We start from the raw sequence: 16,768 nt of genomic DNA, 5'->3' as shown, positions 1-16,768 counted from the left end.
TTAGACATATTTATACACAAAATATCCACATATAAGCACAAATAAGCCACAACAGCCATTATGGATGTGTTGGGCTTAATGTATTCATGACCCACATTAGATCTGTGTGTTTGTGATTAAATGATTGTGTTACACCACAGCACCAATCAATCTTTTGATGCCCCGCAGGTTATTTCAGAGGCCAGTGCGGTTCCCGCGGAAAGTGCAAAACAAACTGCAATGTTCTGCATTGAAAATGTACAATGGAAAATTTACTTATGTGCATGCAGTTATGCATGTTTAAGCTCCTCCAAAAACTCCAAGATGCACTTTTTCACAGATATTTAGAATATTTTAAATAACATTCCAGTTTAAAATCTACAGTTTCCACCCACATGACTATTTCCAGTTCTTCAACTTTAATATTTCACAACTTACTGTACCTTGTAACAGGCCAGGTTATTTTTACCCAGTCCCACAGAGACAGAAAGAAATGTTGACGTCACACGCACGCAGGTGAACATGACAACACGATGTGAGCAGCAGACTTTAGGACCCAGTCCACAGAGCCAGCTAGTCGGGTTTCTCTTTCTTACTTGCGTCTATAATGTTATACGTGCTGCTAGAAGCGTGCTCCGGGGAACATAGCTGAAATTTGGAGGTGGCAGATCATCATATTTTTAGTAAGTATCATTTTCAGTTAGTCTATATTCCGAAAGCATATTATGGCAATTAGAGGATTTGGATAAACATCCTGGCTTATTATAAATATCTGACATTAGTTGCACAAAAATCTCTAATCACAAAAAAATGCTCTTAGATATAATGACCGCGCATGATAAATTATATTTTGGCTATTTATGAACTTAAATTAATAACCTTGCATCACATAGACTATTGTGGACTGCGCATGAGCCTGTCCCGCATCCATGCAGCATCCCTTACCGTATATTCTCTACATTCGAATGTAACAGGTTACTCGGAAATAAGGGAAAATGCGGAACGCTGTGATATTGTGAACAAGCAGCCAATATTTAAAATGATAACCTAGTGTTACATTAGATTAATCGGATTAAAGTTTAAATTATTAGAGCCTTTTTTTTACGAAGCATCGAACTGCGGAAAAGTGCGGATATTGCGCGTCTGACAGGATGACAAAACAGTTGTACGAAATACGAAAGGCATTTAGGTACAATTTAGTGTTCAGAAATTGACGATAAGTCAGTTAGGGCTGATGGAGATATTTTGAAAGAAAATGGACAAAATCGACCATTTTCTTCATAATATGTACCATGGTAAACAGCTTTTATTCGATTACCAAATGATGTACTATTACTAGGCAACAGTAAAGATTCTTTAACTATTCTGATTCTTTTTTGTTAATAATTTTAATAGTTTTTTTTATTTAGTACTGACCTGAATAAGATATTTAACATAAAATATGTTTACATATAGTCTATAATTCATGACCTAACCAGTTAAACTGCCTGCTGTTCTTCAGAAAAAATCCTTCAGGTCTCACAAATTCTTTTTTTTTCAGCATTTTTGTGTATTTGAACCATTTCCAACAATGACTATAGGATTTTGAGATCCATCTTTTCACACTGAAGACAACTGAGGAACTCATATGCAACTGTCATGATCGGGGCTGTGGGTCTCCCCTCAGCCTCCTGAGGTCGCTGTTCCTACACTGCACTTCCTGATTGCATTCACCTGTCTTTGTCATTAGCACTGATTCACTCACATCTGTTCACTATTATCTGGTCTTTAAAAACTCTCACCTTTCACTCCTGCTTCATGGCTGCATTGTCTTCTGTCTTCTGTGTATTTTGTGTTCTTGAAATCCCTGGACTTTGATCGTGTTCTTGATTTTGTTATTTTGTGTTTCAGTTTATGTTCAGTTTGTGCCGTGTTGGCCTTTTGGTTTATGTTTATTTATTTGTTTATTGTTTAATTAAAAAACCCTTTCCCTGCACCTGGACCCAGACCCTCCCTAATTTAACGTGACAGAATGCAGCCATCAACAGTGGGTCCAGCAGGGAGGATTTTTTTTTTTTGCCCTTCAGGGAGAAGGTGACGTTGTCCAAGGAGATGGCGGCCATTTGCGCTCGTTGGGCGGCGGAGGCGGCAGCGTCCGCTATCTCGGTTCCTGACGCGGCGGTTGTTGAGGCGGCTGTGCTCTCTGTTCCTGACGCGGCGGTGACCGCTCTCTCTGTTCCGGACGCGGCGTTGACCGCTCTCTCTGTTCCTGACACGGCGGTGACCGCTCTCTCTGTTCCGGACGCGGCGTTGACCGCGCTCTCTGTTCCTGACACGGAGGTGACCGCTCTCTCTGTTCCGGACGCGGCGTTGACCGCGCTCTCTGTTCCTGACACGGAGGTGACCGCGCTCTCTGTTCCTGACACGGAGGTGACCGCTCTCTCTGTTCCGGACGCGGCGTTGACCGCTCTCTCTGTTCCTGACACGGAGGTGACCGCACTCTCTGTTCCGGACGCGCCGGTGACCGCTCTCTCTGTTCCGGACGCGGCGGTGACCGCTCTCTCTGTTCCGGACGCGGCGGTGACCGCGCTCTCTGTTCCTGACACGGAGATGACCGCACTCTCTGTTCCGGACGCGGCGGTGACCGCTCTCTCTGTTCCGGACGCGGCGGTGACCGCGCTCTCTGTTCCTGACACGGAGATGACCGCACTCTCTGTTCCGGACGCGGCGGTGACCGCTCTCTCTGTTCCGGACGCGGCGGTGACCGCGCTCTCTGTTCCGGACGCGGCGGTGACCGCGCTCTCTGTTCCTGACACGGAGGTGACCGCACTCTCTGTTCCTGACACGGCGGTGACCGCGCTCTCTGTTCCGGACGCGGCGGTGACCGCTCTCTCTGTTCCGGACGCGCCGGTGACCGCTCTCTCTGTTCCTGACACGGTGGTGACCGCGCTCTCTGTTCCGGACGCGGCGGTGACCGCTCTCTCTGTTCCTGACACGGCGGTGACCGCGCTCTCTGTTCCTGACACGGAGGTGACCGCACTCTCTGTTCTGGACGCGCCGGTGACCGCTCTCTCTGTTCCTGACACGGCGGTGACCGCTCTCTCTGTTCCTGACACGGCGGTGACCGCTCTCTCTGTTCCTGACACGGCGGTGACCGCTCTCTCTGTTCCTGACACGGCGGTGACCGCGCTCTCTGTTCCTGACACGGAGGTGACCGCTCTCTCTGTTCCGGACGCGCCGGTGACCGCTCTCTCTGTTCCTGACACGGCGGTGACCGCGCTCTCTGTTCCTGACACGGAGGTGACCGCACTCTCTGTTCTGGACGCGCCGGTGACCGCTCTCTCTGTTCCTGACACGGTGGTGACCGCGCTCTCTGTTCCGGACGCGGCGGTGACCGCTCTCTCTGTTCCGGACGCGCCGGTGACCGCTCTCTCTGTTCCTGACACGGCGGTGACCGCGCTCTCTGTTCCTGACACGGAGGTGACCGCTCTCTCTGTTCCGGACGCGGCGGTGACCGCTCTCTCTGTACCTGACACGGCGGTGACCGCGCTCTCTGTTCCTGACACGGAGGTGACCGCTCTCTCTGTTCCGGACGCGGCGGTGACCGCTCTCTCTGTTCCGGACGCGGCGGTGACCGCTCTCTCTGTTCCTGACACGGCGGTGACCGCGCTCTCTGTTCCTGACACGGAGGTGACCGCTCTCTCTGTTCCGGACGCGGCGGTGACCGCTCTCTCTGTTCCGGACGCGCCGGTGACCGCTCTCTCTGTTCCGGACACGGCGGTGACCGCGCTCTCTGTTCCTGACACGGAGGTGACCGCACTCTCTGTTCCGGACGCGGCGGTGACCGCTCTCTCTGTTCCGGACGCGGCGGTGACCGCTCTCTCTGTTCCGGACACGGCGGTGACCGCGCTCTCTGTTCCGGACACGGCGGTGACCGCTCTCTCTGTTCCGGACACGGCGGTGACCGCGCTCTCTGTTCCTGACACGGAGGTGACCGCGCTCTCTGTTCCTGACGCGGCGGTGACTGCGCTGCACGGGCCTGGCGCGTCCGTGACTGCTCTCTCTGTCCCTGACGCAGAGGCAACCGCGCCCTCTGTTCCTGACGCGGCTGTGAACGCGCTCTCTGTTCCTGACGTGGCGGTGACCGCTCTCTCTGTTCCTGACGCGGCGGTGACTGCGCTGCACGGGCCTGGCGCGTCCGTGACTGCTCTCTCTGTCCCTGACGCAGAGGCAACCGCGCCCTCTGTTCCTGACGCGGCTGTGAACGCGCTCTCTGTTCCTGACGTGGCGGTGACCGCTCTCTCTGTTCCGGACACGGCGGTGACCGCGCTCTCTGTTCCTGACACGGAGATGACCGCACTCTCTGTTCCGGACGCGGCGGTGACCGCTCTCTCTGTTCCGGACGCGGCGGTGACCGCGCTCTCTGTTCCGGACGCGGCGGTGACCGCGCTCTCTGTTCCTGACACGGAGGTGACCGCACTCTCTGTTCCTGACACGGTGGTGACCGCGCTCTCTGTTCCGGACGCGGCGGTGACCGCTCTCTCTGTTCCGGACGCGCCGGTGACCGCTCTCTCTGTTCCTGACACGGTGGTGACCGCGCTCTCTGTTCCGGACGCGGCGGTGACCGCTCTCTCTGTTCCGGACGCGCCGGTGACCGCTCTCTCTGTTCCTGACACGGCGGTGACCGCGCTCTCTGTTCCTGACACGGAGGTGACCGCACTCTCTGTTCTGGACGCGCCGGTGACCGCTCTCTCTGTTCCTGACACGGTGGTGACCGCGCTCTCTGTTCCGGACGCGGCGGTGACCGCTCTCTCTGTTCCGGACGCGCCGGTGACCGCTCTCTCTGTTCCTGACACGGCGGTGACCGCGCTCTCTGTTCCTGACACGGAGGTGACCGCTCTCTCTGTTCCGGACGCGGCGGTGACCGCTCTCTCTGTACCTGACACGGCGGTGACCGCGCTCTCTGTTCCTGACACGGAGGTGACCGCTCTCTCTGTTCCGGACGCGGCGGTGACCGCTCTCTCTGTTCCGGACGCGGCGGTGACCGCTCTCTCTGTTCCTGACACGGCGGTGACCGCGCTCTCTGTTCCTGACACGGAGGTGACCGCTCTCTCTGTTCCGGACGCGGCGGTGACCGCTCTCTCTGTTCCGGACGCGCCGGTGACCGCTCTCTCTGTTCCGGACACGGCGGTGACCGCGCTCTCTGTTCCTGACACGGAGGTGACCGCACTCTCTGTTCCGGACGCGGCGGTGACCGCTCTCTCTGTTCCGGACGCGGCGGTGACCGCTCTCTCTGTTCCGGACACGGCGGTGACCGCGCTCTCTGTTCCGGACACGGCGGTGACCGCTCTCTCTGTTCCGGACACGGCGGTGACCGCGCTCTCTGTTCCTGACACGGAGGTGACCGCGCTCTCTGTTCCTGACGCGGCGGTGACTGCGCTGCACGGGCCTGGCGCGTCCGTGACTGCTCTCTCTGTCCCTGACGCAGAGGCAACCGCGCCCTCTGTTCCTGACGCGGCTGTGAACGCGCTCTCTGTTCCTGACGTGGCGGTGACCGCTCTCTCTGTTCCTGACGCGGCGGTGACTGCGCTGCACGGGCCTGGCGCGTCCGTGACTGCTCTCTCTGTCCCTGACGCAGAGGCAACCGCGCCCTCTGTTCCTGACGCGGCTGTGAACGCGCTCTCTGTTCCTGACGTGGCGGTGACCGCTCTCTCTGTTCCGGACACGGCGGTGACCGCGCTCTCTGTTCCTGACACGGAGATGACCGCACTCTCTGTTCCGGACGCGGCGGTGACCGCTCTCTCTGTTCCGGACGCGGCGGTGACCGCGCTCTCTGTTCCGGACGCGGCGGTGACCGCGCTCTCTGTTCCTGACACGGAGGTGACCGCACTCTCTGTTCCTGACACGGTGGTGACCGCGCTCTCTGTTCCGGACGCGGCGGTGACCGCTCTCTCTGTTCCGGACGCGCCGGTGACCGCTCTCTCTGTTCCTGACACGGTGGTGACCGCGCTCTCTGTTCCGGACGCGGCGGTGACCGCTCTCTCTGTTCCGGACGCGCCGGTGACCGCTCTCTCTGTTCCTGACACGGCGGTGACCGCGCTCTCTGTTCCTGACACGGAGGTGACCGCACTCTCTGTTCTGGACGCGCCGGTGACCGCTCTCTCTGTTCCTGACACGGTGGTGACCGCGCTCTCTGTTCCGGACGCGGCGGTGACCGCTCTCTCTGTTCCGGACGCGCCGGTGACCGCTCTCTCTGTTCCTGACACGGCGGTGACCGCGCTCTCTGTTCCTGACACGGAGGTGACCGCTCTCTCTGTTCCGGACGCGGCGGTGACCGCTCTCTCTGTACCTGACACGGCGGTGACCGCGCTCTCTGTTCCTGACACGGAGGTGACCGCTCTCTCTGTTCCGGACGCGGCGGTGACCGCTCTCTCTGTTCCGGACGCGGCGGTGACCGCTCTCTCTGTTCCTGACACGGCGGTGACCGCGCTCTCTGTTCCTGACACGGAGGTGACCGCTCTCTCTGTTCCGGACGCGGCGGTGACCGCTCTCTCTGTTCCGGACGCGCCGGTGACCGCTCTCTCTGTTCCGGACACGGCGGTGACCGCGCTCTCTGTTCCTGACACGGAGGTGACCGCACTCTCTGTTCCGGACGCGGCGGTGACCGCTCTCTCTGTTCCGGACGCGGCGGTGACCGCTCTCTCTGTTCCGGACACGGCGGTGACCGCGCTCTCTGTTCCGGACACGGCGGTGACCGCTCTCTCTGTTCCGGACACGGCGGTGACCGCGCTCTCTGTTCCTGACACGGAGGTGACCGCGCTCTCTGTTCCTGACGCGGCGGTGACTGCGCTGCACGGGCCTGGCGCGTCCGTGACTGCTCTCTCTGTCCCTGACGCAGAGGCAACCGCGCCCTCTGTTCCTGACGCGGCTGTGAACGCGCTCTCTGTTCCTGACGTGGCGGTGACCGCTCTCTCTGTTCCTGACGCGGCGGTGACTGCGCTGCACGGGCCTGGCGCGTCCGTGACTGCTCTCTCTGTCCCTGACGCAGAGGCAACCGCGCCCTCTGTTCCTGACGCGGCTGTGAACGCGCTCTCTGTTCAGGACGCGGCCATGACCGCTATCTCTACGCCTGACGCGGAGGCGACTGCGTTCTCTGTTCCGGACGCGGAGACAACCGCGCCCTCTGTTCCTGACGCGGCTGTGAACGCGCTCTCTGTTCAGGACGCGGCCATGACCGCTATCTCTACGCCTGACGCGGAGGCGACTGCGTTCTCTGTTCCGGACGCGGAGACAACCGCGCCCTCTGTTCCTGACGCGGCTGTGAACGCGCTCTCTGTTCCGGACGCGGCCATGACCGCTATCTCTGCGCCTGACGCGGAGGCGACTGCGTTCTCTGTTCCGGACGCGGAGACAACCGCGCCCTCTGTTCCTGACGCGGCTGTGAACGCGCTCTCTGTTCAGGACGCGGCCATGACCGCTATCTCTGCGCCTGACGCGGAGGCGACTGCGTTCTCTGTTCCGGACGCGGAGACAACCGCGCCCTCTGTTCCTGACGCGGCTGTGAACGCGCTCTCTGTTCCGGACGCGGCCATGACCGCTATCTCTGCGCCTGACGCGGAGGCGACTGCGCTCTCTGCTCCGGACGCGGAGGCAACCGCGCTCTCTGTTCCTGACGCGGCGGTGACTGCGCTGCACGGGCCTGGCCCACCATCCCTCCCCCTGAGTTGCCTTCCTCCGTGCCTCCTCCCTCCAGACTTTGGGAACGTCTGGGAGCCGTTCCGTAGGGAGGGGGTACTGTCATGATCGGGGCTGTGGGACTCCCCTCAGCCTCCTGAGGTCGCTGTTCCTACACTGCACTTCCTGATTGCATTCACCTGTCTTTGTCATTAGCACTGATTCACTCACATCTGTTCACTATTATCTGGTCTTTAAAAACTCTCACCTTTCACTCCTGCTTCATGGCTGCATTGTCTTCTGTCTTCTGTGTATTTTGTGTTCTTGAAATCCCTGGACTTTGATCGTGTTCTTGATTTTGTTATTTTGTGTTTCAGTTTATGTTCAGTTTGTGCCGTGTTGGCCTTTTGGTTTATGTTTATTTATTTGTTTATTGTTTAATTAAAAAACCCTTTCCCTGCACCTGGACCCAGACCCTCCCTAATTTAACGTGACAATTACAGAAGGCTCAAATGCTCACTGATGCTTCAGAAAGAAACATGATGCATTAAGACACAGGGTAAAAACTTTTGAACAGAATGAAGATATGTACATTTTTCTTATTTTGCCTAGATGTTTTTTTTATTTTTTTATTTAGTACTGCCCTTCAGAAGCTACAGAAGATACATGTAAATAAATAAGTTCTACTGTAGGTTGAATCTCAGAAGAAAATCAAGCCTGTTTAGGACCATAAAGATTTTTGCATTATTTTTATTGCTGTGAAGTCCATAATTACAATTATGGTGTGCAAATATAACTTGGGCATTTTATGAATTCCCCTTTGAGACCCCTAGAGCTAAAACATTTTATTACAGCTCCCATTGTTGCCCTGCAAATGAATGCCTTGTCATTTGACTAAATGTAATTCTTAAAGGGCTAGTTCACCTAATGAAAATGAAAATTCTGTCATCTGTCTCTCCTGCGTGAGCAGTATCACACGTATACATCATAGTACTCTCGTAAACGCGCCTCAAAGACCAATATGAGAGTCAGTTTTTTGCTTTCTTTGCACACAAAATGTATTCTTGTAGCTTCATAACATTACGGTTGAACCACCGATGTCAGATGGAATATTTTAACAATATCCTTACTACCTTTCATGGGCCTTGAACGTGTCAGTTGCGGTTCTGTCTATTCAGCTTCAGAAACCTCTAAGATTTCATCAAAAATATTCATTTGTGTTTCGAAGATGAACGACGGTGTTATAAGTTTGGAACAACATAAGTGTGTGAACGTGTGTGAACATGTGCGTCTCATCTTTCCACAGAGCAGTAAAGCATCATGGGTGGAGTGGCTCTGGACGATGGCAGTAGTGGAGTGAAGGCCCCTGATGGTGGCTGGGGTTGGGCTGTGCTCTTTGGTTGCTTCATCATCACAGGTTTCTCCTACGCTTTTCCCAAGGCTGTCAGCGTCTTCTTCAAGGAGCTGATTAGAGAGTTTGACGTGGGCTACAGTGACACAGCCTGGATCTCATCCATCCTATTGGCTATGCTTTATGGCACTGGTATGTTCACCACCAATCAAAGGGGTAGTTCACCCAACACTGAACATTCTGTCATCAATGTTTCAAATTTGTATTACTTTCTTTCTTGCAGTGAAAGAAAGTGTATGAACTGTTGTCCATGTAACAAATGTCAACAAAGACTAAAATATCACTGGAGTAAATGATGAGGGATAGTTTAAAGAGATAGTTCACCCAAAAATTAAAATTCTGACTGTACCAGAAATGTACCAAGAACATTGATTTTTGTTTCATAGATGTTCTTAGTACCTTTCTGGTAGGGATGGCTCGATACCACAATTTTGACTTCGGTACGATACTAGGATCTAATACCTTGGTATCGATACCAAATCGATACCATAGGTAAAAAAAAAAAAAAAAAAAGGAAACAGGCAAATATAGGTGAATTGAAAACTCTATGAACAACTGTGCAAAGAAATTGTTACAAAAAAATAATAAAAACTACAATTTTGATTTTAGAAGAAACAAAACTGAAGAGATCTAATTAAAATAAAGTAATCTCTTAATATATGTGACCCTGGACCACAAAACCAGTCTTAAGTCGCTGGAGTATATTTGTAGCAATAGCCAAAAATACATTTTATGGGTCAAAATTATTTAAATTTTTTTTTATGCCAAAAATCGTTAGGAAATTAAGTAAAGATCATGTTCCATGAAGATTTTTTGTAAAATTCCTACTATAAATATCAAAATGTATTTTTTTATTAGTAATATGCATTGTTAAGAACTTAATTTGGACAACTTTAAAGGTGATTTTCTCAGTATTTTGATTTTTTTTGCATCCTCAGATTCCAGATTTCCAAATAGTTGTATCTCGGCCAAATATTGTCCTATCCTAACAAACCATACATCAATAGAAAGCTTATTTATTCAGCTTTCATGTGATATATACACCTCAGTTTTGTAAAATGTAAGCTTATGACTGGTTTTGTGGTCCAGGGTCACATATTTTCAGTCTTTATCACAAAGAAAATGTGAATGCAACCAGAATGCAACAACAACAACAACAACAAACCCAACAGAGTAGAGGATACAGGTTGGATTGTGATTTTGGGACTGAATAAAATGGGTTCACATATACATATCTTTTCAGTCTTTATTTTTTTGCTAGCTCCTTTGACCGCTGCAGAGCGCGTTTCATCTGTGTGAGCCGTTTGTCTGTTATCACGCTTGCCGGTTTTACGCCAGTTTGCGGAACACTGCCGCATAGTGGTGAAAATCGGAACAGCGGATTAAATACCGAACTGAGCAAACTTTTGATATTGTACCGTTTAAAAAAAATAAATACCGGTATTTTCACAGTACCGGTATACCGCACATCCCTACTTTCTGGACCTTAAACATGAAAGGACCCTTGCTGTCTATGTAGGGTGAGAAAGCTCTCGGATTTCATCAAAACTATCTTAATTTGAGTTCCAAAGATGAACAAAGGTCTTACGAGTTTGGAACGACATGAGAGTGAGTAATTAATGACAGAATTTTCATTTTTGGGTGAACTATTTAATGTCTTCTAATTAGTTTAAACTGGATTCAAATAGTACAGATATATGTATAATTATTCTTCGCAGGGCCTTTATGCAGCATTTTAGTGAATCGATTTGGATGTCGTCCAGTGATGTTGGTGGGCGGCGTCTTTGCATCGCTAGGAATGGTTTTGGCATCATTTGCCACAAGCATTATCCACATTTACTTGTGTACAGGAGTCATTACAGGTACTTTAGCCATCATTTACTGTTTTAACAAGAGATTGATGTCTATCCGGGGACATGTAAACATTTATATCTTCTAATTCCAGGTCTTGGAATGGCTCTGAACTTCCAGCCATCACTCATTATGTTAAATCGATATTTCAGTGAGAAGCGTCCGCTGGCTAACGGCTTGGCCGCAGCTGGGAGTCCAGTGGCTCTATGCTGTCTTTCCCCTTTGGGGCAAGTCCTTCAGTACAAATATGGCTGGAGAGGGGGCTTCCTCATCTTGGGAGGGATCCTTCTAAACTGCTGTGCCTGTGGGGCTTTAATGAGGCCTTTGGTCCAGCCAAAGAAGCCAGAGACCCCTGGGATTGAGAACAAACCGGATGAGGGTAACAAGAAAGCAAAGCCTAAGCCCAAGCTGCTGGACTTCAGTGTTTTCAGAGATCCGGGCTTTGTCATTTATACAGTTGCTGCCTCCATTATGGTGCTTGGTTTATTTGTGCCTCCAGTGTTTGTGGTGAGCTATGCCAAAGAGTTGGGAAACGAAGACACGAAATCCGCCCTCCTGCTTACCATCCTTGGTTTCATTGACATTTTCGCACGGCCCACGTGTGGCATCATCGCAGGACTCCAGTGGGTTCGCCCTCGCTGTGTCTACCTCTTCAGTTTCGCTCTCATGTTTAATGGCATCACAGATCTGGTGGGCTCCTTGTCTACAGACTATACCTCTCTGGTGGTGTTCTGCATCTTCTTTGGCATCTCTTATGGCATGGTGGGAGCCTTGCAGTTCGAGGTCCTCATGGCTGTTGTGGGTACAGAGAGGTTCTCAAGCGCCATTGGTTTAGTTCTCCTGGTTGAAGCCATTGCTGTGCTGGTTGGGCCTCCATCTGCTGGTGAGTGTTTCAATTTTACTGTAATCTACTGAGAAACTTACTGAGAATGTTGTTGAAATTCTTGTTCTCACTTTGTCAAGGGCGCCTTTTGGACTCTACTAAGAAGTACAAGTTTGTTTTCCTACTGGCTGGGACTGAAGTCGTGATGTCAGCTTTAGTGCTAGCCATATGCAACTTACTGTTCATAAAGAAGAAGCCTGAGGCACCAGAGACTACAATAGAGAATGGAGAGACAGTGGAGGCAAAGAATCCCTCCAGTACATCACCCATAGAGGAGCCACACAAGGCCAATGGAAACTCAGAGAAGCTGAAGGATTCAGGTGACCTGAAAGACGAGAATGTTATTCAAGATTTAAAAGAAGAGGAAATATTTCTTAAGGATAAAGATGAGCAGAATAAGAACATCCCCTGTTGTCCAGAAGCTGTCCTCTGATTGACATTTCTGCTTAAGAAGAGGTCAGAAAGACACAAAGCTTGTGTGTCACTGTGTAGTCCGACGTGATGTCCTAATGTGTGTGCAACTTACTGACAGACAGAATATTTAATCAATAATAGAGACCTACACTGCACTCACGCTGTTCAAAATCACATTTGCACTGCCACACAGAGAGATTTGGACAGGCTACACTTAAAGGGAACCTCGGGTATTAAGACTTGTATGGCTTTATATAATGTAAATGATGCCTTTTACTGAAATATGTAGTAGAAAACCCATGAGAGATTTATGTTATTTAAAAAATACACATCATTTTATACATATTTTGGATTATGGCTGAAATGAATTGTGAAATGGCTGCACTCAGTGAGCTACTACTGACACTACCTGTTTTTTTTTTTTTGGTATTGCAACACAACTCGAAAAATAAAATACTGATATGATGCCACATTGTGCGGCTTTAGGTTGCAGTTTTCAGTTAAAGGGCAACAAGAGAAGCGATGTAAGTCTCTACTGCTTTCCTAGTGATAAGAAGAGGAGAAAAGAATGGGAAGATGCCTGTGGACGAATAAAACTTCTTAAAGATGTGCGTCTTTGTTCTCTCCACTTTAGCCCTGATGCCTTTGAGGCTTTTAGTAGACCACAGCTACTGAAAGAGCTTACAAAAGGCAGAGACAAGAAACGCTAGATGCCATCCTGACATGATGTAAACATGCCAAAGTTTGTCATGACGCTGAAGGAGTTTCTCAGTGTGGATTTCACTCGATATCCATGGGTGTTTAGACTCCTTGTGTAAAAAAATTGATGGTACGGCATTTGGTTTAACCCTTATGCGGTCTTCGTTTTGGAATCACACTCATGGTCTTTGGGGTCTCTAGAGATTAAATTTAAATTTTGTAACATAATAATAGATTAAAAAATATATATAATAATTTTTTTCCTGTTTATTAATGTTTTTTCTCCACAATTGTGCAGTTTTCGTAGGATTTATGCTATTTTTTAAATATATATAAATTATTAAATAAATATTTATTTTTAATAGTTTTATATGCAAAAACAGCTTTTTATGTAAAATTCACTTTACAAAATACCCACATTTTAAACTTTCATTCATGGGGATAACATGGATAATTTGATATGGTTTAGTGTAAGATTTCTGCCCATTTTTCGGAAAATGCAGTTTTAAAAGTAAAAAAATATAACTTTTACCACTAGATGGCTGCAGAGCACTACTATTGACTAACTGCTATTTGACCAACAATAAGATATTTTTTCACAAGTTTTTTTCAGTTGAGTACATATCTACATATTATAAAAACACAATTATAACAATAAAAAATGCTTTTTGTCAAAGTTAAGCATTTTTTGTACTGAAACAAAACCAGTTCTATTACATATTGAGTAGCAGTACACAACATGAACATAAGAATGCAACAACAACATCTTTTTTTCTTTTTTTTTTTGACAAATTATAAGAGAGCAGTTTTTATGGTCTCCAAAAGTAGTCCTGTGTGTTTCATGATATGTAGATATGAACTCAACTGAAAAAAACTTGTGAAAAGATATCTTTCAGGTGGTCAAATAGCAAAAAGCATATAGTGGAGCTCTGCAGCCACCTACTGGTAAAAGTATTTAAAAGTAAGTTTAAAACTGGATTTTCCAAAAGATGGGCAAAAATCTTACACTTAACCATGTGAAATTATCCATTTTATCCCCATGAATGAAATTTAGACATGTGGGTTTTTTATGAAAGGGAATTTTACAAAAAAAGCTGTTTTTGTATAAAAACCTAAAAAAATATTAATTTATATATATTACAAAAATATCCTAAATCCTCCAAAAACTGTACACTTGAGGAGTAAAAACATTAATAAACAGGAAAATAACATTTGTTTTGTTTTTTTAACTATTATTTTATAACAAAAATTGCATTTTGTTGCCTGGGGTCTCCAGAGACCCCAAAGACCACGAACGTGAGTATTTTTTTCACACTAACATAAAATCAAGCTATCATTCCAATTTAATTTTTTATTTGTAGATCAAGATAGTGTTGACTGATTTACAAAGTCTCATACCATTTGGACAAAGGGAACATTTTTTTTTATTTTAGCGAACGCCATTCGGGGTCCAGAAATCCCCCGAAGACCGCATAAGGGTTAAGCCACTTTAATCCATTGCCACCTATAAGCTCTTTCAGAAGCTATGATCAATGTATCAGTATTTTATTTTCTGAGTTGTGTTGCGGTAAAAATAGCAACAGGTAGCGCCAGTAGCTCACAGAGTGCAACCATTTGATGTCAATGAAATAATGACGGCCCCCATAGTCCAAAATATGTATAAAATCATGTGCATTAATTAAATAACGTAAATATTTCATGGGATTTCTACAACATATTTCAGTAAGAGACATCATTTACGTTATATTAAGCCATACAAGTCTTAATCGTCGGCAACTATATCACCCCGGTCAGTACCTGGATGGGAGACCTCCTGGGAAAACTAGGTTGCAGCTGGAAGCGAGGCTAGTGAGGCCAGTAGGGGGTGCTCATTGTGGGTCCTAATGCCCCAGTATAGTGACGGGGACACTATACTGTCAAAAAGCACCATCCTTCGAATGAGACGTTAAACCAAAGTCCTGACTCTCTGTGGTCAGTAAAAATCCCAGGATGTCTTTCGAAAAGAAAAGAGGTGTGAACTCGTCATCCTGGCCAAATTTGCCTATTGGCCACTGACCATCATGGCCTCATTATTATCCCCATATCTACTGATTGGCTTCATCACTCTCTCCTCTCCACCAGTAAGCTATGGCTGCCATCGCATCATCCAGGTGGATGCTGCACACTGGTGGTGGATGAGAAGATAAAGCGCTTTAAGTGTCTAGAAAAGCGCTATATAAATGTAATGTAATGTAAAAAAAAATTATTAAATTATACCCGGGGTTGCCTTTATCACGTCAGTAGCTCAAAACCACAGACATTGCTTTCACTGAAACATTACCTAGGTTAAAGGTGCTGTAAGTAATTTTTGTCATGGAATTGTGTGCATAAAATGATCCTACTCACCGAAATCACTGTCCTGAGATATCACACTGATCTCTGTGGCAGTCCTAGGGCCAACGCATTACATGATGTAATCAGATTACTTTTTTCAAGTAAGTAGTAATCTATTACTTTTACATTTACAAGAAATTTTGAATGAGATACTTTTTCAAATAAGTACTAAATAAGTCACTTACACCTCTCCTGTCCCCATTTTGAGAGAATATGGGAGTGAAGTGCAGAGGCACTTCCTTCATCCTGAGGCTTTTTAATTACACTTTTGGTGTGAAAGGGCCTTTACAGTTGCCAAAAATATAACTTTTGTGTTTTTTGTTATTAAAAATAAATAAGAAAGCCCACCTCAGGTGACAAAAAGTAACATAAGTGTAACATAATGCAGTACTTTGCATAAAAAGTAATGGAATTAGAATGTAATGGAATACATTACTTTTAAAAGTAACTTTTCCCAACACTGATTCTACAAATTTTGTAGTGATAGCCAAAAATACATTGTATGGGTCAAGCTTATCATTTTTTTTTTAATGCCAAAAATCATTAGGATATTTGGTAAAGATCATGTTCCACGAAGATATTTTGTAAATTCCATACGGTAAATATATCAAAACTTAATTTTTCATTAGTAATACGCTAAGGACTTTATTTGGACAAATTTAAAGGCAATTGTTTTTTGCACCCTCAGATTCTAGATTTTCAAATAGTTGTATCTCAGCCAAATATTGTCCTATCCTAACAAACATGCATAACAACATAAATCAATGGAAAGCTTATTTATTCAGGTTTCAGATGATGTATAAATCTCAATTTCAAAAATACCGACCTGTATGGCTGGTTTTGTGGTCCAGGGTCACATATGTTACGCCGGAGAGCATGATGGGTGAACTTGCATGAGTGGTTTTCAGTTTTGACACTGCCATATTCCTTATAAGGAAAATAAATAGGTTTTTATCTCTGGTGAAAAAGGAAAGCTTCAACTACAACTCTGATTTTGGTTTGCTAAAAAAATATTGCTTGTTCACCATGATTATGCCAAAATGGCAGAGCTGTAGAAAGTGGAGGCATGCCTAAAGTCTGAAAAGTTGAATGTTGTTACAGCATCTTTAACTGAGTGCAATATAAACATCACATCACACAAGTAAAGCAGACAGGAACTGAAAGTGTCAGATCATTTTCATATATATCAGCAGAGACATCAGTTATCTGATGTTTACACTACTCACACAAAATCCACCTTCTGTTCTGTTCACCTCTGTAATAGTATGTGTCCATATTTAAAGACCTTATACAGTATGTAAAACGCTTTGTTTTGTGTGTGGTGAGCAGTGTGGTTCGCTGGCTTTATTAGACTTCTTAAAATGCCATTATTTCCTGCATAAAGATCAGTACTGTTATATTTTCAGTATCACTAGAACATTCCTCATAGACAGCTACTGTAATCCTGCTGGACTGACACCTGCCACTTACTGCCCTACTTCACCTTATATTCTTTGGTATGTGTC

The 16,768-nt window shown here is 47.3% G+C and overlaps 1 protein-coding gene across 1 annotated transcript; it reads left to right on the top strand.

Annotated features, from left to right (window-relative positions):
* Positions 1-540: 540 nt before the first annotated feature.
* slc16a3a (solute carrier family 16 member 3a) lies at positions 541-13,102 on the top strand. The gene is made up of 5 exons (XM_073834084.1): positions 541-662; positions 8,939-9,175; positions 10,762-10,905; positions 10,989-11,777; positions 11,858-13,102. The coding sequence occupies exons 2-5, from the start codon at positions 8,953-8,955 to the stop codon at positions 12,208-12,210; spliced, it is 1,509 nt and encodes a 502-aa protein (XP_073690185.1). The 5' UTR covers positions 541-662; positions 8,939-8,952; the 3' UTR covers positions 12,211-13,102.
* The last annotated feature ends 3,666 nt before the right edge of the window (positions 13,103-16,768 follow it).

The sequence above is a fragment of the Garra rufa genome, chromosome 1, assembly GCF_049309525.1.
Source record: "Garra rufa chromosome 1, GarRuf1.0, whole genome shotgun sequence".
Taxonomy (NCBI): domain Eukaryota; kingdom Metazoa; phylum Chordata; class Actinopteri; order Cypriniformes; family Cyprinidae; genus Garra; species Garra rufa.
Note: the sequence above shows the minus strand (reverse complement) of the source record. Positions and strands in the feature narration are given on the sequence as shown.